The 21,441-nt window shown below is 40.0% G+C and overlaps 2 protein-coding genes across 2 annotated transcripts; one reads left to right on the plus strand and one right to left on the minus strand.

The window, feature by feature from the left end:
- Nucleotides 1-2,899: 2,899 nt before the first annotated feature.
- LOC118731236 (olfactory receptor 7D4-like) lies at nt 2,900-3,888 on the plus strand. The gene has a single exon (XM_036459656.2). It carries the CDS (start codon nt 2,905-2,907, stop codon nt 3,841-3,843), a length of 939 nt encoding a protein of 312 aa, XP_036315549.1. The 5' UTR covers nt 2,900-2,904; the 3' UTR covers nt 3,844-3,888.
- A 13,203-nt stretch (nt 3,889-17,091) lies between these two features.
- LOC123653318 (olfactory receptor 7E24-like) lies at nt 17,092-18,552 on the minus strand. Its single transcript, XM_045589188.1, has one exon. The coding sequence runs from the start codon at nt 18,081-18,083 to the stop codon at nt 17,235-17,237; it is 849 nt and encodes a 282-aa protein (XP_045445144.1). The 5' UTR covers nt 18,084-18,552; the 3' UTR covers nt 17,092-17,234.
- Nucleotides 18,553-21,441: the final 2,889 nt, after the last annotated feature.

Below are 21,441 nucleotides of genomic sequence, written 5' to 3' on the forward strand. Positions count from 1 at the left end.
GCTCAAATATTCATATTTCAGAAAAGTCTTTTCTGCCAACCTTCACAGACTGAATGGGTCCTCAGTGATTTTTCTCTCTCATTTAATTAGCTTCCTCCAGACATTAGGAATAGTGAAACATTTTATTAAGAATGTAAACATTTATGTACATTATTTTTAAAATCAAATATATTGGGATAATATTAGTTAATAACACCCTGTAAGTTTAGATTTTAAAATGTATAATACATCATCTGAATATTCTATTGTTTGCTCACCACCACCCAAAGTCTAGTCTCCTTCCATCACCATATATTTGACCCCTTTTACTCTTTTATCCTCCCTCTACAATCCTCCTTCACTGATAATCACCATACTATTGTCTATATTTATAAGTTTGTTTTGTTTGTTCACTTGTTGATTGCTGTTTTCTATTCAGCATATTAGGGAAATCATATAATTGCTGTCCTTTATTAGCTGACATTTTTCACCTAGAATGATACTCTCAAAATTCATTCATGTTGTCACAAATGGCAGTATTGTGTCTTTTTAATGGCTGAGTAGTTTTCAATAATATGAATATACCACATCTACTTTATTCAGTCATCCATTGAAGGAAACTTAGGATGTTTCCATATCTTGATTATAGTGAATAATGCTGCAATAAACATAAAGGTACCTACGTATATCTGTACGTATATCTGAATAAATGTTTTCAAATTTTTCAGGTGAATACCCTGAAGAGGAATTGCTAAGTGATAAAATTAATCTATTCTTCTTTTTTTATGAACCTGTATACTATTTTACATAGAGACTGCACCATTTTTCATTCCCAAAAGTGTTCCCTTTTTTCCACATCCTCTCAAAATCTTATTATCATTTGTTATTGATAATAGCAATGCTAACAGATATAAGGGGATATCTCCTTGTGGATTTTATTTGCATTTTCCCCGTAGCTAGTGAACTTGAACTTTTCCTCATATATCTGGTGGCTTTCTCCATGTCTTTTTTGGGGAAATTGTCTGTTAAGATCTTCTGCCCATTTTCAAATTGAACTGGTTGGTTTTTTTGTTGTTGAATTGAATGAGTTATTTTTATATTTTGGATATTAGCCCCTTTATTGGAGGTATTGTTTGTAAATATCTTCTCCCATTTAACCGGTTGCCTTTTTATTTTTAAGTCTTAAATTTGCCTTTCAATTTTTAGGATGACTTCATAGATAGACACTTTGAATATTTTAACATAAATTATATCATTTTTTTTCCACTCATCTCCATTTAATAGCATGTACACATGGGCACATGCCCTCAGACATGCTTTCTATTTTATTATGATAGTAGTGTGCTTTTGTTTCCCCCTATTATCTACGTAGTGCAAATGTATCTTCCTCTTCTGGGAAGCATCCACTAAGCAGACAGTCTCTGAAAGAGGAAGTCAAAAGGATCTTCGTTACTTAGCAGTGATGCATAGTGATAAAATAAAGATAACAGACCTGATATATTTATAATGATGACTGACCCAGCTCAGTATTTTCAGAAATACTAAAAATGGTGACCATGCTAGACAGACTATGGTGCTGTTAAGAACGGAAATTCACTTTTACCAAGTGCACACTGTATGTCACAGAAACTACACTAGAAAAATTATAGGTATCATCTCATGTAATCATTCACTTGTCCTACAATGTGAAAAATATTGACTACTCTCATTATACAGGTGAGGTATCAGCAGCTAAAATAACTTTGTCAAGGACATAGAGATGTAAGATGGTAGACCAAATTCTGTTCCAGGATGACTGACAAGATCCTACTTTGTAAATTGTAGTTCTATACTGTACTTTGGAAGAGTTATATCTAAAGAATAATTTAGCTCTGGCTGGTTTGGCTCACTGGTTCGACCGGTGACCTATGGACTAAAGGGTCAAGGGCAAATACCTCAGTTGCAGGGGTGCATGTGGGAACCAATAAATTAATGTATCTTTTCCACATTGATGTTTCTTTCTCTCTCTCTCTCTCTTCCTCTCCTCTCTCTTCCACTCCCTCTAAAAATTAATTGGGGGGAGGGCATTATTCTTGATGAGGATTAACAAAAAGAAAATAATTGAGATAAAAAATATAAATAAATAATGACAATAACATCTATAATTTATTGAGTTCTTATTGTAACTAAAGGCATTTTGATACCTCAGAAAGATGGTATTAGCAGTAACCATATTTTTAGACCAACATACAATAAGCCACATGGAGAGTTAACTGTGACATCAATATAAAGCATCAGGCCTTAGACATAAGATTGTTTGAGGTGAAAGCCCATGTTTAAATGACTATTATGAAATGAAAGAGGTATAGAGGTTATCAAAGAAAATACCTTATATGTCTTTAGTTTTGGAAGGCTGATATGAGAGAAGAAATTGATTTATATCCTAAAATTTAGATAAGAGAATTAAAACCAGTGAGTAGAATATAAACAAGAGATAGAAACATTACTGTTAAATTTTAAAAAGTCAGAATGATTACACAATTTAAAATAAAACTGGGTTACCCTTAAATGAGTAAATCACTGGTATTGGAATGACTACTAGATCATATAAGATGCCCACGCAATGCTGAAATCAAAAGGTGCTGCATAGTCCAGGCGGCAAAGATCAGTAATTGACCATCAACCCATGAACCAGTGGGTTTTGGTTTGATTCTCGGTCAGAGTTGCTCTACCCTCAGTGAAGAGAGACGGGAGGAGAGAAGACAGGAGGCAGCTGATTTACGATTCTCATCATTAATGTTTCTATCTCTCTCCCCCATCCTCTCTGAAATCAATAAAAATATATTTAATTTTTAAAAGGTGATGACTAGCTGAGATGACATTTGATTATTCATTGAATGCTGCTTTTGCCTCCTTCCTTCTACAAAAAAACAAAACACCAGCTTCATGGAAGCAGAAAATCACACAGAAGCATCACAATTCCTCCTCTTGGGACTCTCAGATGATCCTAAACTGCAGCCCCTCCTCTGCGGAGTGTTCCTGTCCATGTACCTGTTCACTGTGCTTGGAAACCTGCTCATTATTGTGGCCATCAGCTCTGACTCCCACCTCCACACCCCAATGTATTTCTTTCTCACCAACCTGTCCTGTGTTGACATCTGTTTCACCTCCACCACAGTCCCAAAGATGCTGGTGAATGTCCAGGAACAGAGCAAAAGCATTACCTATATTGGGTGCCTCATTCAGGTGTACTTTTTAATGATTTTTGCTGGAATGGACACCTTACTACTGACTGTGATGGCCTATGACCGGTATGTGGCCATCTGCCACCCCCTGAACTACACAGTCATCATGAACCCCCACTTCTGTGGCACTCTGGTTCTGATATCTTGGTTCATCATGTTTTGGGTCTCTCTGCTTCATATTCTACTGATGAGGCAGCTGACCTTCTGTGTCGGCACTGAAATCCCTCATTTCTTCTGTGAATTGGCTCAGATTCTCAAGGTGGCCTGCTCTGACACCCTCATCAATAACATTGTCTTGTATGTGTCTGTTGCCTTCCTGGGCGTGCTTCCTCTCACAGGAATTCTGTTTTCTTACTCTAGGATTGTCTCTGCTTTAATGAGAATATCATCTACAGGGGGGAAATATAAAGCATTTTCCACCTGTGGGTCTCACCTCTCCGTGGTCTCCTTGTTCTATGGGACGAGCCTAGGGGTCTACCTCAGTTCTGCTCTGACCCATTCTTCCCTACAAAACTCAGTTGCCTCAGTAATGTACACTGTGGTCACCCCCATGCTGAACCCCTTCATCTACAGCCTGAGGAACAAGGATGTGAAGGGGGCTTTGAGAAGGCTCCTTAACCTAGCAGCACCTTGTCTGTGATGGATCTCTGGCCTCAGAACTAAGGGTACATTGTGTGCCCAAAGGTAAATGTTTTTCAAATTTAATATCTGGTTCTTATTTCTCCTAAAAGATATGGTTTATTTCTTCTATTTCCAAAGCATGTGTGATTTCTCTTTTGTTTGTTTTCGAATTAGTTTCTTCTCATCAACTCCCTCAAAATTTTTTTTTCAGTTTTCTTCCCTATATGCTGTCCACAATATTTCATATGTAGTCAGCATTCTTCCAGCTGTTCTGAAGATTTGTTTACTTTAAATTTGAAGCACTTATGTCAAGTGTTAACTTAGTTTGCGATTTGCTAAAGAAACGTAATGAAAATGATCCATTTTTAAAATGACTGATAACTGGCGATGAAAAATGGGTTGTTTACAACAATATCAAGCGGAAAAGATCGTGGAGCAGGCCAGGTGAACCAACTCAAACAACATCAAAAGCTGATATTCATCAAAAGAAGGTTTTGTTATCAGTTTGGTGGGATTACAAAGGAATTGTCTACTTTGAACTCTTACCACCCAACCAAACGATCAATTCTGATGTCTACATTGAACAACTAATGAAATTAAACAATGCAGTTGAAGAAAAGCGGCCCAAATTGACAAATCGAAAAGGTGTTGTATTCCATCATGACAATGCAAGGCCACACACATCTTTGGTCACTCGGCAAAAATTAATGGAGCTTGGTTGGGATGTTTTGCCACATCCACCATATAGTCCTGACCTTGCACCATCTGATTACTTTTTGTTTCGATCTTTACAAAACTCCTTGAATGGTAAAAATTTCAATAATGATTTCCCAAAATGTTGTCCTCATAGATTGCTGATTTTCAACTGAACTGTATGCCTTTTTCCCCCAGAAGAATGGAATGAAAATCATACAGTAATCAGAACAAGGTGCTTACAACTCACCTTGAATAATTCCTTGTTTCTTCACATAAATTATTTAATTTCATCTTAAAAACAGTTCTTTGAGATATTTCCTCTCATTCACTTCACTTTTCAAAAGAAGTAACTGAGATTGAGTTTGACTATAAGCAGGCTAGTTGACTTTGCTACCCTACCTAACACAAGAACAGTGATGTGATTTTTTACTTTAAAGTAGGAATTTAGATTTGAAAGATAGTTTCTTCAAAAGACGTACAGGAATTTTCTTCCTCGAAAACTGAGAAGTGTCATTCTTTTTTATCCTTTCTTTTATCCATCTCCCTTCCTTTCTTTTTTATTTCCCATATTGCAATTTTGAGATACATGCTCTAAGATCCAAAAAGAACAATAATGAGTATAATAAAATAAGAGTTGTTTTCTCAGAACAACTGACATCTGTTTCATATATTAAGACAATACATGAAAGAAGGTGGAAACTTTTGAGAGGAAAAAAAGATACAATTTGTTTCTCGAAGTCTGTTGTAGTGCATCAGGATTATTAGTTACAGATATGTGGAACATGTTTAGAACCTAATTCACTTTGGGGGACAGATGTTAATAGAATTGAGTCTGCTAGGAAGCATGGAGTCACACATGCTGTCAACATTCCTCCCACATCTCCTGGGATCCTCTTACCAACTCTATTGTATAACTGCCAACATCCAGCGCCAGCTGGAATCTACTTTGCCCAATATGTGAAAGCAGAAGTGACAGGGAATTACGTTATATCAGAGACAGATTTTTTTCATCTATATTTTTATTGATTTCAGTGAGGAATGGAGTGGGAGGGAGAGGTAGAAACATCAATGATGAAAGAGAATCATGGATCAGCTGCCTCCTGCATGCACCCTACTGTGGATCAAGTACACAACTTGGGCATGTGTCCTGACTGGAAATCCAACAATAACCTCCTGGTTCACAGGTCAATGCTCAAGCACTGAGCCACACTGACCAGGCCATAGACAGCTCTTAAAGGAGAGATGTGGGGTTTACCATATCGCTCATCCCTTAGTTGGGATAATTCTGAGATTTGGACGTTGTACCCTTTCCCAGAATTTCTCCACAGGATGGTAACTCAGCTCATTCACTGTTGGAAATGACTTAATGCAAACTTTGTTGGATGTATGTTCTCTTACTCACTGTCCTCTTTCATATCCATGGTCCTTGCTCCATCCAATAAAGTGCTGAGCATCTCCTTCTGCAGGAACAAAAAATAACACATGATAAAGTCAGAAGAGGTATTAAGACAATGCATGAAAGAAGGTGGAAACTTTTGAAAGAAAAAAAAAAAGAGAATTAATTATTAGATACACAGTAAGGACTGAAAAGTGACTCAATAATTTTCTAAATAGGAAAGTTACCTGCCACTTTAATTCACTTTGTTTCCATTAAGTTTATTCCAATGTGCATTTATTGTCTACTCTATTCAAACTGAGGGGGGGAGCTGTTTAGAGGTAGAATTATTGCAATGTACATTGTTAAGTATAATAATACTGGTATGTAGTAGATCCTGTTGAAAATTAAGGGAAAAATCTTCAACTCACTTTGAATAATTCTAGAAAAATCTTTCAAACATTTTATCACTTTTATTGAAGTATAACTTATATACATGAAATTCACCCAGTGATGATGTACATTCATTGATTTTAGTGAATTTATGGAGTTACTCAATCATTATCACAATCTAGTTTTAAAATATTGGTAATACCTCAAAAAGCATACTTGTGCACATTTGTAGTTAATTCCCATTCCAACCTCAGCCTAAGGAAACCACTTATCGTTCTCTGTCTTTACAAGTTTTCCTTTTCTAGATGTGTTGTTTTTGGTGTTGTTTTTTGTTTGTTTTTTGTTTTGTTTTTTTACAAGTAAATGTAATATACAATATGTGGTCTTTTTCCCCAGTTTCTTTCACTTAGCACATGTTTTGAGGGTCATCCATGGTGCAGCATCAACATTTTGTTCTTTTTCATTGGAGAAAAGTATTATATTGTATTTATATACAACAATTTTCTTAATTTACCAGTTAATAATACTTGAATATTTCTAGTTTTGTGTATTATGAATAATGCTGCTATGGACATTTGTGCATTTGTCTTTGTATTGACATGGGATTTTATTTCTCTTGAGGAGCTAGAGTACACACTGAGTCATATAGTAAACTAATTTTTAATTTTTAAAAACTACCAAACTATTTTCCAAATTGTCTTCACCAATTTACATTCCCATCAGGAATGCATAAAGATTGAGTTTTCCACATCTTTGCCAACATTTGTATTAAGAAAAACATTCTAATAGCGGAATATGCTCAAGTGTTGAATAATAGATAATGGGTAGAAATTTAATGGAGAATAGTTTTGGGTCACATTCAACAGTGAGGCATATCAGAAAATATTTGGAAGTTGTAGGTCAATTATTAAAAACTATAGGCCCAGTGCAAGAAATTCATGCACGGGTGGGGGTATCCCTCAGCCCAGCTTGTACCCTCTCCATTCTGGGAACCTCTAGGGATGTCCGACTGCCCATTTAGGACCAATTCCACTGGGTATCTGGCCTAAATGGGCAGTCGACATCCCACTCATAATCTAGGACTGCTGGTTCCCAACTGTGCTCTGATTGCCCCTAACCAATTCTGCCTGCCAGCCTGATCACCCACTAACTACTCCCATGCCAGCCTGGTCAGCACTTAACTGCTCCTCTACTGACTTGATTGCCCCTAACTGCCCTATCCTGCTGGCCTGATCACTACTAATTGGCCTCTCCTGACATTCTGGTTGCCCCTAACTGTCCTCCTCTGCAGGCCTGGTTACTCCCAACTGCCTTCCCCTACTGGCCCAGTAACCCCTAATTACCCTCCCTTGCAGGCCTAGTCCCTCCCAACTGCCCTCCTCTGCTGGCCTGGTCACTCTTAACTGCCCATCCCTGCTGGCCTGATCGCCCACAACTGCCCTCCCCTGTAGGCCATGTTGTGGGGGGCCATCATGTGTACATATGGGGGTGGCCATCTTGGACCACATGGGGGCAGCCATCTTATGTGTTAGAGTGATGGTCAATTTGTATATTACTCTTTTATTAGATAGGATGATGTTTGGGGCAGACTATCTATCTATCTTATCTAATAAAAGGAATATGTAAATTGACCATATGTCCACTACAATCACAATCCACGCCCACCAGCCAATCATAACAAGTATGCAAATTAACCCCAACCAAGATGCTACGGCCACAGAGAGCAGGAGGCTAGGCTTGGGTTTCTCTGGCAACAGAAGAAGCCAAGCTTTCGCCTATCCTTGCCGGCCTAGGCCTCCACTCAAGGTTACATAGTTTCAATGATAGAAGGTAAACAAATACAAACAGAAATGGTGTCAACCACGGAGGAAGCAGAAGGCTTGGCTCTGCTCCAGGCTACAAAGTTTTAATTGTAGAAGATACATAAATCCCAGGTACCAGGGCCTCCTCTTGGGTCGCCGGGGGGTGTGGCTGGCCTGCAAACCACAACAGGCCCCTTGCCCAGGCCTCCCCACACCCCAAGGGAACCCCCACTCTGATCCGGGACACCCTCAGGGCAAACCAGCCGGCCCCCACCCATACACCAGGCCACTATCCTATCTAATAAAAGAGTAATATGCAGATTGATCATCACTCCAACACACAAGATGGCTGCCCCCATGTGGTCCAAGATCCTGCCCCCATGTGGACATAAGATGGCCATCACAAGATGGCCAGCAAGGGAGGGCAGTTGGGAGCAACCAAGCCTGCAACAGAAGGCAGTTGTGGGTGATCAGGCCAGCAGGGGAGGCAGTTGGGGGTGATCAATCGTACAGAGGAGGACAGTTAGGGGTGACCAGGCCAGCAGAGGAGGAAAATTGTGACAAACAGGCTGGCAGGGGAGCAGTTAGACATCAATCAGGCTGGCATGGAAGTGGTTAGGGGGTGATCAGGCTGGCAGGTAGAAGCAAACCCACTGGGACTGGGCCTAAACAGGCAGTTGGACATTCATCAAGGGGTCCCAATATATATAAAAGTTTAAGCAACCAAACTGAATGACCTGTTGTTATGATGTGCACTGACCACCATGGGGCAGATGCTCCATGTAGGAGCTACCTTCTGGTAGTCAGTGGGCTTTCACATCAAGACTGCCACTCAGTTGACCCACCCATCATGGTGGCCCATCCAGACCGGTGGCAGCCACTCACTCCCTCAGTAGTCCAGCAGGTCCAATCTTCAGAGAATGGGCCAGGTACTGATGAACAGGAGACACAGCACCATCTCAGCAGTGCTACAGGCCTCTTGGGAATTGGCCTCAGGCACCAAGGCCACTTCCTCTCCCTAGATGCTCCACAAAAAAGAAACAATATAAAAGTGGCCACCAGGTGACTCCTGACAACCAGCGTGAACATCAGCCGGATGGTTCCAGATCCTAGGCCAGCAAGGGCATCCCACTGGATGGGACTTCCTTCTCCCTACTTCCACCTCACTCTGGATGGGCACCAGATGCAGAGTTCACAGCTGGCCAGCACTGCTGCTACTGATCGGGAGTGAGCCCTTGACAGGCATGGTGGGGCCTGGATGAGAGGGAGCAGCAAGCAGGAGAGGCAGGCAGCATTGGACTGCCAGTTTTGGCCTGAACCCTGTAGGCCACCCCAAAGGATCCCACCCATGCATGAATTCATGCACTGGGCCTCTATTTAATAGTATAGTTTTACTTACCAAGGATTTTATAAGCAAATTAGCACCAGGGCCATGTCATCATCATAGGTATAATGTGAGGACTTTAGAATTTCCCCAAATGGAAAAAATCAGAGCCTATTAAAATAGTCCTGGGGAGAGATGATGGAGACCTGATCTAGGCCAGGGGCAATGAGATGCATACATTTTTTTTAAAGAGGTGTATGCATACATTTTTTTTAAAGAGGCAAAAGCGAACCCACTGGGATTGGGCCTAAACGGGCAGTCGGACATCATAACAACAGGTCGTTCAGTTTGGTTACTTAAACTTTTATATATATATATATATATATATATATATATATATATATATATATATATATATATATATATATATACTAGAGACCCGTTGCATGAAATTTGTGCACAGGGAGTGGTAGTGTCCCTCAGCTTAGCCTGCATCCTCTCCAACTCTCCAGCAGTTTCCTATTGCTGCTCTAACAAATTGCCATGTCTAGTGACTTAAAATAACTTACAACCTTAGAGAGCAGAAGTCTGATATATATCATCAGGATTGCTTCCCATCTAGGAACTCTGGAAGAGAATCTCTTTCTTTGCCTTTTCCTAATTCTATAAATCTTTTGCATTCATTAGCTTGTGATGCCTTCCTCCATCTTTAAACTCAACAATAGAACATCATCAAATCTCTCCCTAATCCCTTTAGCTTCCTCTGATAAAGACCCTTGTAATTACGTTGAACCCACCCGGATAACTTACAATACTTTCCCCATCAGAAGATGCTTAACTTAATCACATTTGGGAAGTGACTATTACCATCTTAACTAACATATTCACAAGTTCTAGAGCTTAATACATGAAAATCTTTGGGAGGTTATTCAACCTATGACAGGACATGAGTGATTTACAATTCGCCAATAATCGACTCATCCGTCTTGAGCTGAGAAGGTGGAAAATCTCTCTTGCTGATTTTCTTTGAGCATGACCATCTCCTGATACTGGCTCACATAGAGGTGAGGCCCCACTGGATAGGTGTGCTTTGGTGACCAGTGACAGAATCTCCTGATTCATCTGAATCTAGTGGAGCAGAGACTCAGCTGTACACTGGCACAGCTGCACACAGAGGCTCAAACACCTTGAGGATTCCCTTCCAGAGTATCAGCTTTATTTCCTCAAACTGGTTACCTCCACATAAAAAGAGACATGGGAAATAGCTGCTCGCACTATTCACATCTGGTAATTTCACTACTTAATAGAAACCAGATGTGTTTAAGCTCCTTTGTTTTAAACAAAATGCATAGAAAAGGATGCTAATTGGCACAGGCATGTCTTCTTTCCACTTTGGCCAATCTACTGTGGTCAAAAGACAATGTTGAATGGCAGGCCCTTCAGAACCACGTTTGTTTATTCAACTTATCAAACCTATATATACTGATTATTTTCTATGTTTCAGTCATTATTTTAGGCTCAACTGCTGTCGGAAGCCGCCCATTGTCTTCATTAGCAGAGAAGTGTTGAGTAGAAACCCAGAAAGCTGGAGACCTTGGGCTCTGAAAGGTCTCTGCACCCACTGTTATTAATATCATTATACACTAATAGAGAATATTAGTTGGGAATTTTTTTAGGTAAAATATTTAATATTATTTTTCAACAGTCTACACCAGGATTTCACATCAGCAATATTGAAATTTTGGACTTGAATAATTTGTCACAGGGGTCTGTTCTATGTCCTGTAAAATGTTTCACAGATCCTTGGCCTCTATCCACTGGAAGCCAGCACCAAGTTGTGATCATCGGAAATGTCTCTAGACTTGGCTAATCGTCCTAAGAGAGGACAAAATCAGCCTGATTGAGGGCCCCGGGAGTAAAACAATTCCATGGGTACCAGAGTGATCAATGTTGGGATAGCAGAAAAAGCAACTCTCAAAGAATGTAAAGTATCAGTTTAATCTTGGAAAGGTTGAGTTGAAGGCCTACAGAGTATCCCATTGGTGCCATTATCTCAGAAGTCGCATATATTGAGCTGGCATTCATCAGTCTGCACTGCCATCAGTATAAATTAGCTAATTATACAGAAAGAGGGAGAAGTTCCTGTTGAGAGAGTTAGAAGTTAGAAAGACAATCTGACACCTAGCTGAATCATTCCCTTAATCTTTTAGTTCCTAGTTATGGGGGCCCTATCTGATAGAGTGGATCAAAAATTGTGAGTATGAGAAACATAGGGTATTATTATTGTATTATTATTCTTTGCATTATTTCCATACAAACAATAGTAACCCTACTTTTGGTCTCACTGGGTGATCCAATCATAAATTCCTAACTGGGAAGGTCATGGTGGGAAGACATGTCCCAGGCCTATAACTCAGTGAAAGGTTTATCTCTGCCTATAGGAGCCCTGTCCATTGTTCTTGTGCACTTAGGTTAACACGCCTTTGAAATGCCAGAGGAATCATTTTTTCTCAGATGGGAGCACATAATTTTGTTAACTATCTTATAAGCCAATCATAAAGAATTCCTGGCCCTATCCAGTTTGGCTCAGGAAATAGAGTGTAGGCCTGTTGAATAAAGGGTCCCAGGTTCGATTCCCGTCAAGGGCATGTATCCTGGTTGCAGGCTCCTCCCAGAGCCCAGAGCATGGTCAGGATGCATGTAGGAGGCAACCAATCGATGTGTTTCACATAAATGTTTCCCTTGTCTTTCCCTCTCTCTTCCACTCTCTCTTAAAGGTCAATGGAAAAATGTCCCCCAGTGAGGATTAACAAAACAAAAACAAAAACAAAATGCCCTAGCCAGTTTGGCTTAGTGAATAGAGCTTCTGCCTACAGTCAAGGCCACATTCCCAGGTTACAGGTTCCATCCTTGTAAGGGTGTGCAGGAGGCAGCTGATCAATGATTCTCTAATCATTGAGGTTTCTATGCATACAAATACAGTTTTATTTCTGTTGACCCCAGGAGATATTGCTAAAAGGAGAGAAGTTACTGGAAAGAAAGCACTGGGCATGTGGAAGCCGTTTCTGGACCCAATGACAGTCTATTCAATAGTTAGCACATTGTTGTTGTCTCTGCCAAGCAGAGGATAGGCCCTAAGGGGATCAGAAATGAATGTCACTCAGATGTTTCCCTCCAGCTATTCAGATTCTACCCTTTTTAAGGACAAAAATGTCTGAAATGTTCCATACTGTTTTCCTGCCAGCTCTTTGTCCCAACTCCCCTGTTTGTCCTAATGATGAAAAAGAAATGCTCCTGACAGCCCCTCTTCATCCATCGCCTCCATAGTACTCACTGGGCCGGTCTGCCTCTGCTGGAGCCTGACCAAGGAGTGGGAATCCACTGCCACTGTCCTGCCTGGCAAGCAATGAAGGGTCAGGTTCCATCAAGACTGGCAGGATGTCAGAGTTAGTCGTGGGCTCCTGATGCAGTGGAGGCGAGAGGAGAAGACTCAGATGTGAAGCCCCCTGGACTGAGACAGGAAGCCGAAGGGCTGGAGGCACAACTGATTATCTATTGCTGCATGGCCCTGGAAGCTCAATGCAGAGCTCATGATTAGTCAATGGGTTTGGGTTATCCCAATCTCTGATGCTGTTACTAATAGAAGAGGAAAAGGGAATGTACTTTTTAAGGTTTGGGTTCTTCCTTTTCTCAGGAGAAAGTTCCCCTGTCATTATTGCTTCCAAGTTGCAGGAATTTTATAAATTTAAACAATGTTTTTCAATTGAAAAGCAGCAATGTGTAATTTGTATGTCTGCACATTCATTGAATTGACCATTCTATGGAGGGATGATTATGTTTTCTATACCAAGAATATGATCTTATCTCTATTTTCTCATTTAATATGTTATGTACTAAAGAGAAACTTCCTCTTTTTTCCCATAGTCTAACTTTGGGATTTGGATTTTATGTGTTGAGATGTGGTTTTTCTTTGGTTATTTAGAAAGACAATCAAAGTTCTACTTTTTCTATGGAATTTATGTGTATTTTTACATTAGACAACCATCTATTCTGATACACCAAACTGATAATTTTCTTAAATCCTACAGGGGAATTCACAGATGTCTGTGTTCTGATGTAGGACTGCAGTCATCCTGTTTTTTCTTTTTTTTTTTTTTTCTTTTTTTTTCTTTTTTAAATTAAATTGAATGGGGTGACACTGATTAACAAAAATTACATGGGTTTCAGTGTACAATTCTTTTTTAAAATATATTTTTATTGATTCAGAGAGGAAGGTGGAGGGAGGGAGAAAACATCAGTGATGAGAATCATTGGTCGGTTGCCTCCAGCACGCTCCCTACTGGGGATCGAGCCTACAATCCAGGTACGTAACCTTGACCAGAATCCAAACAGGGACCCTTCATTCTGCAAGCCAACACTCTTATCTACTGAGCAAAACTGGCTAAGGCTCAGTGTGCAATTCTATAATTTATTATCTAAGGCTCAATGTGCAATTTATTATATGTATATTGTATTGTGTGCTCATAATCCCCTGTCAAGTCTCCTTCATCACCTTTTATCCTGAAACCCTTTACCCTCATCTACTGTCCCCCACATGCTTTCCCTTCTGGTAATCACCATTCTGTTGTCTGTGTCTATGAGGGGGGTTTTATTCTTAATCCCCTCACCTTTTTCACCCAGCTCCCCAAACCCTTGCCCTCTGACAGCTGTCAGTCTGTCGTCTGAATCTATGAGTCTATTTCCATTTTGTTACTTTATTTTGTTCATTAGATTCCACATATAAGTTAAATAATATGGTAGTTTTTCTTTCTCTGACTCACCTATTTCACATAGCATAATACTCTCCAGGTTAAAAAAAAAATAAAAGTATAATAAACACTCTCACACACACACACACACACACACACACACACACAAAATAAATAAATAAATAAATAAATAAATAAATAAATAAATAAACAAACAAACAACTCTTCAGGTCCATCCATTTTGTCATGAGAGGTAAACCTTTTATTTTTTCCCCTTAAATCCTCACCAATGGTATGATTTTATTAATTTTTGAGAGAGGACAGGGAAGAGTGAGAGATACATTGATGTGAGACACAGCAATTGGTTGCCTTCTGCATGCAACCTGACAGGGGATTGAACCCACCCTAGGTATGTACCCTGGCTGGGATTCGACCTTGCAATCTTTATGTGTATGGGACAATGCTCCAACCAACTCAAGCACACAGCTATGGCAAATTTTCTTTTGTTTTTATGGCCTTTATTATGCTGAGGTGTGTTCCCTTTATTCTGACATTACTAAGTTTTTATCAAAAAAGAGTGCTCATTTCATCAAAAGTTTTTTCGGCACTTATTGATATGATCAGGTGGTTTTATCCTTCATTCTGTTTATGTGATGTCCCAGGTTTATTGACTTGTGACTTTTGTACCAACCTTGCATCCTGAGATAAATTCCACTTAATTAGAATGCATAATCCTTTTAATGTGTCACTGGATTCCATTTGCTAATATTTATAATATCTGGATTTGGAATCAGGATAATGCTGGCTTTTTTAAATGAGTTAGTTAGTCTTCTCTTTTCTTGAATTTTTTGGAATCATTTGAGAAGAATAGGTTTTAGTTCTTTAAATAGTTGTAAAATTCACCTGTTACATAATTCAGTCCAGGACTTTTGTTTGTTGTGAGTTTTTGGTTACTGCTTCAATCGCATTAGTTGCAATCTGTCTATTCAGATTTTTTTCCTGATTCAGTTTTGGAAAATTGAACGTTTCTAAGAATGTGTTCATGTCATCCAGATTGTTTTATTTGTTGAGATATAGTTGTCCATACTATTTTCTTAGTATCCCTTGTATTTATGTGAAGTAACTCGTTATGTCTTCTCTCTAATTTCTGATTTTCTTTATTTGGAACATTTCTTTATTTCTTGATAAGTCTCATTGAAAGTTTGTCAATCTTGTTTATCTTTAAAAAAAAAAATAGCTCTTGGTTGTGGGAAACTGTACTCCCAGGCATGCCCCTGGATGGCCTAAGATACATTGTTTCCACAACACATGACAGCTATTACTCAAGCTCTGCTTATCGAACATCCTGCGGTTGGGACACAGCTGCACAACAGAATGTTCTCTGTTGAAGATAAACTATTCTTGACATTTACGGTTTAGTTGCTTAGCTACCCGCTGATGTCCTTGGAGGAAACTCCCTCATTCTCCCTTATACCCTGCAATAAACGAGACTTGATCAGAAAGCCTGTCTTGTCTCCATCTCTTGTGTCTCTTGTCCCCTCATTCTCACTCCCCCTCGAGGGTCCACGTTGACTTACCCGCGGGTCAGGGCATAGGTGTCATTCATCTTTTGTATTTTTTAGACTTTATTTTATGTATTTCTGCTCTAATCTATATTATTTCCTTTCTTTTACTCACCTTGGGCTCCACTTTTTGTTCTTTTTCTAGCTCCTGTATGTGTAAAGTTAGATTGCTTACTTCTGATTTTTCTTGTTTCTTGAGATAGGTCTGTAATGCTATGAATTATGTCTTGGGACTGATTTTTGCTGTTTGTTTCCAGGTATCTTTTTCTTCCCTCCCTGATCTCACTGTTAAACCATTCATTGTTTAGTAACATATTATTTAGCATTTGTCTTTCTTTGTTTTTCTTTTTTTTTCCCCTTGTGATTAATTTCTAGTTTTATATCATTCTGGTCAGAGAAGATTCTTGATATGATTTTAAACTTCTTAAATTTATTGAGACATCTTTTGTTTTTGGTAGTTTTTTTTTTGTTGTTGTTGTTGTTGTTGTTTGTTACTGCTTCAAATTCATTAGTTGTAATCTTTCTATTCAGATTTTTTCCCCCTGATTTCATTTTGGAAGATTGTACATTTCCAGCAATGTGTTCCATATGCACCAAATTTTAAACATTTATATTTAGTAAAGGCCTTTTTTAAAAACAAATATTTATTGTTGAGAGTATTGCATATGCCCTTTTTTTCTCTATTGAACATACCCCCCTAGACTTCACCACCCTATAGTCTGAGTCTATGGGTTATGCATACATGTATGAGTTCATTGGTTGATCTATTCTCCACTCCATCTATCTCCCCCCAACTCTCCCCTGCCTACCTTCTGATGTTTGACAATCCAACTGAATTTAATCATTTAATCATCCGGATAGTCTCTTAAAGCTAGCTTTTAGCTCAGGGTAGGCAAGTGAAATGAACAATCCAAGGACAGGGGATAGGCTTAGGGGTCTCTGATTCCACAATCCAGCTCTTGGGTCCACTGGCAGTTACGTCTTCTTGACCAACGCCTCCAGCAGACCCAGTCACCAGTGAATATAGAAAGCGAAGGGTATGCCAATAAAATCCACAACTGAAAACCAGTGAACTGCATCCTTAGTAATTACCTGAATACATAGATTTGACAGATGCAAAATGTGTATGGAAAATACTCTAAAATTATGGGGAAAGATATAAAGTTTAAGTATATAATACAAGAATAGTACATTTCACCTGGATATCAAAATCAATGGAAAGTACCTCTCATTCATTTATTATGATTTAAAAAAGATATCAGAATATATTACAAATTCAATTAAAGACAAATCAAATGAGGTAAAGTTCATATGTGAAGCATGGAGAGGAATGAAAACTATTAGACAAAAAAAGCCCACATTACTCACTGATCTACATGTTTGGTTTTGTTAGTTTTACCAATCATACTCCAAAAATTATTGCAGAGATATTCACAGTGTACTATTCTGCAGTAGAGCCTCCATAGGGCACTCTTAATGTCCCTGTTCCTAAGACTGTAAATGAAAGGATTCAAATGGGGGTGACTACAGTGTACATGACCGAGGCCACCACATCCTTACTGGTGGAAGGCAATAATGCTGATCCAAGGTAACCTCCAATAGATGTTCCATAAAATAAGCAAACAACTGACAGGTGAGAGCCACAGGTGGAGAAGGCTTTATACTTCCCACCTATAGCTGGAACCCTCAGAATGGAGGAAACAATTTTATAGTAAGAGCAAAAGATCCCTGTGAGTGGAATACCACCAAAGATAGCGACAACAAAATACATGACTATATTATTGGTAAAAGTGTCAGAGCAGGCAAGGTGAAGGAGCTGAGAAGGATCACAGAAGAAATTAGAAATGTTTACATCCTTGCAGCAGGTAATTTGTAATAACATCAAATTGTGCAACTGGGACTCCAAAAGACTCATGAAAAATGACACCAAAACTAAGAAGCAGCAGAGGTGTGAGTTCATGGTGGCTGAGTAGTGCAGAGGGTGACAGATGGCCACAAACCGGTCATAGGCCATGACAGTCAAAAGCATGCCATCCATACATCCAAAAAGGATCAAAGAACACATCTGTGTCAGGCAGCCCCCGTAGGAGATGACTCTGCTGTGAGTCATCTCAATCATCTTGGGAACAGTGGTAGAAATGAAGCAGATGTCAACCAAGGACAGGCTGCAGAGGAAGAAGTACATGGGTGTGTGGAGGCGGGAGTCAGAGCTGACAGTCAGGATGATGAGCATGTTCCCCAACATGGCAACCAGGTACATGGACAGGAAGAGCCCCAAGAGCAGAGGCTGCAGTTCCAGGTCATCAGAGAGACCCAGGAGGAAGAATTCTGAGACATGTGTTAGATTCTTGAGTTCCATGGGGCTGAGACACCTCCTAAAAGAGAAAAGATGCTTACAGTAATGAAACACTAAACAGGCAACCAGTGCTAATGTATACTTTGGATTCAGTCAAATCAAATAAAGCATTTATATTTAAGGAAATGTGGCAAACTCATTTCTTCAGAGGAATTTTTCCTCATTGATTTCTTGGGTATTTACCTGTTTCTATATATACCTATTTTGAAGACACTAAAGTTAATAGAATTAATAAAGTCATGAACACAGTAAATATTCGTTTCCTCCAAAGGAAATATATGGAATAAAAAATACCTTTTCTCCCTTGAAAGAAATCACTCCAGCACTGGGCAGTAACTCAGTTGGTTAGAAAGTCATCCTGATACATCAAGGTTGTAGGTTAGATTCCTAGTTAGGACACATACAAGAGTCAACCAATGAATTCTTAAATAAATGGGAAAACAAATTGATGTTTTGCTCTCTCCCTTCGTCTCTCTCTAAAATCAATCAATAAGAAAAAATATGGTAGCTGGAAGAACAGAGGTGAGCGAGAGGATGTGAGTGAGTGTATGAAAGGAGAGTGAGCGGTTGTATGTATTATGTGTGAGAGTGAGTGAGGGACAGTTAAATCTCACAGGAGTAGCAGGGGCTCGCAGACCAGGCCTTCTCCTGAACAAGGAGAGACTGCTACCCCTGTGGGAACTCCATGGACTGCGGGACTTGGGCATGGAGCTCACGCCATCTTGAAGGGAACAGCAGCCTTTTCTAGGAACTCAGCAGTATCACCATCCAGACAGGTCTTTGACACTGACCACAACCCAGAAGCCACTCCTGCCAAAATCTTGCTACCCCAGCTGTAGACCTGTGGACCCCAGGACTTCCACATCCAAAGGTGCACCATTCCCACAGCAGTAAGTGCATCTTCCCCTTCCCCAGCGGCAGAACTCCAGACACCACTTTCATGCATTTCCAGCTGAACAGACATCCAGGCACACCACTCTGTACACAGAGCCTGGGAGCCACAGGGAGCCCCTGCTGGATTTGATTCTATACATACAAGAGCTCGCTGTCCTTCAGTAGAAATTCTGAATTTCCTCTGCCTGAATAACTGCCTGTTATTAATAATCCCAGCTGTGTAACTTTAGCGCAAGGGCCCCTCAAAGTGCATCAGAGCTCTGCGGTGGTAAACTCTGCAACACAGAAGAACACATTACTAAAGGGCAGGCACCTGGAGCCCATATAGTCACAGGATCCTCTGGGGAGCTGCTTTGAGCCCCTGCTGGTGTGATTCTGTACAAAACAGGGCATGGTGCCCCACAGTAGAAACTGAATTCCCTCTTCCTGGATAATTGCACACATACAACCCTGCTGCTTAACTTCATTGGCAGGGCCCCTCAAAGTGCATCGGAGCTCTGCACCTGCAAACTCACTGCCAGTCCTTGTGTGCATTTTCAACAGGCAGGCACCTTGAGCCCATCTATCCACAGGGTGCTTGTGGGAGCTGCTGTGAGCCCTTGCTGGGTCACAAGCAAAGTCTCTTCATATTCAAAAAGATAGAAATCACATCAAGCATCTTCTCAGATCACAGTAGCATAAAACTGGAAATCAACTATATAATAAAAACAATCTCAAAAAAATCAAAACACATGGAAACTAAATAACATGCTATTAGACAATGACTGGGTTACCAAAGAGATCAAAGAAGAAATAAAACACATCATGGCAACAAATGACGAGAAACAATGGACAAACAGGGACACACTCTCCCTGGCAGTAGAAATTCTGAATTCACTCATCCTGGATACCTGCCAAAAAATGCCTCAATTATGCATCTTCAGTGCCAGGGCCCTTCAGAGTACTTCAATGCCCCTCGCTGGCAAATGCACCAAGGATGCACCTGTGATCCTCCACTGGGAGTGTGTGCATATCCACCACAGGTGCAGCAGCAAACGTTGAGTCTGCCCACCCAACAACCACAGATCTCTGGACACCACAGCCATGCTTTTCCAGAATGCAGGCCTCCTGAGACCCATCAACCCAACAGATGGTACCTGGGTGCCACTGTGAGTCCCCACTAGGCATAAGTGATTTTAATCAAAGATGCAAGACTGTAAAAATTGGGATACCCTCCTCCATGGCTGCTGATTTCTAGACACCACAGTTGTACCTTTCCAGCTCGCAGACCTACATCAAGAGAACCCAAATAGTGCAAGTAGAGAACTATACTAGATCACCAAGCCCAGGAGACCTGAGAGATCACACCAGTAGCACCATCCCCAAAAGAACCTGAGTAACAAAGCAATTGGACCTACAATTAAAACATTACAGCAAAACATGGGAAAACAAAAAAAGCATTCCCCAAAGGAAAGAAAAATAGGAATCACCAGAAAAGGAGTTAAATGAAATTGAGGCTAGCAGCATATCAGAGAAAGAATTCAGAGTAATGGCTATAAGAATGTTTAAATGGCTGGATGACAAATACAACTCAATGACAAATACACACAACTCAATGAGAACTATAAGTAGCTGAATGAGAAAGCCACCAACATGAAAAGGAACCAAGAGGAGATGAAGAATGACATACTGCAATAAAGAACACATTGGAAGACTTGAACAGTATATTAGAAGGGGCTGAGGACCACATCAGCAAATTAGAAGACAAGGTAGGCAAAAATACACAAACACAGCAGCAACTGGAAAGAAGACTTAAAAAGCAAGAGGAGAGCCAGGACCAGTTTGGCTCAATGGATAGAGTGTCGGCTTGGGGACTGAAGGGACCCGGGTTCAATTCCGGTCAAGGGCATGTACCTTGGTTGCGGGCATATCCCCAGTGGGGGGTGTGCAAGAGGCAGCTGATCGATGACTCTCTCTCATCAATGTTTCTAACTCTCTATCTCCCTCCCTTCCTCTCTGTATAAAATCAATAAAAATATATTTAAAAAATAATAATAAAAAAATAAAAAGCAAGAGGAGAGCCTAAGGGAGCTTTGGGACAACACAAAATTAAACAACATTCGCTTAAAGGGCTACCAGAAGCAGAAGAGAAGCAAGGAATAGAAAACCTGTTTGAAGAAATAATGACAGAAAACTTCCCTGACATTGGCAAGAAAAAAACTATGCAAGTCCAAGAAGTACATAGATTCCCAAACAAGTTGAACCCCAAAAGACCGATACCAAGATACATTATAATTGTTGAAACTAACTATAAAGTAAGAATCTTAAAGGCTGCCACAGAGAGACAGAAAGTTACAACAAAGGATCTCCTATTAGAATATCAACTGATTTCTCAACAGAAACACACCAGGCCAGAAGGTAATGGAGTTAAATATACAAAGTGTTGCAAAGTAAGGGACTAAGTCAAAGAACACTATACCCAGCAAGG

The sequence above is a fragment of the Pipistrellus kuhlii genome, unplaced genomic scaffold (assembly GCF_014108245.1).
Source record: "Pipistrellus kuhlii isolate mPipKuh1 unplaced genomic scaffold, mPipKuh1.p scaffold_m20_p_30, whole genome shotgun sequence".
Taxonomy (NCBI): Eukaryota; Metazoa; Chordata; class Mammalia; order Chiroptera; family Vespertilionidae; genus Pipistrellus; species Pipistrellus kuhlii.

Coding starts and splice junctions, on each gene's coding strand:
- LOC118731236 (XM_036459656.2), top strand. CDS start 2,905: ATGGAAGCAGAAAATCACACAGAAGCATCACAATTCCTCCTCTTGGGA.
- LOC123653318 (XM_045589188.1), bottom strand. CDS start 18,083: ATGGAACTCAAGAATCTAACACATGTCTCAGAATTCTTCCTCCTGGGT.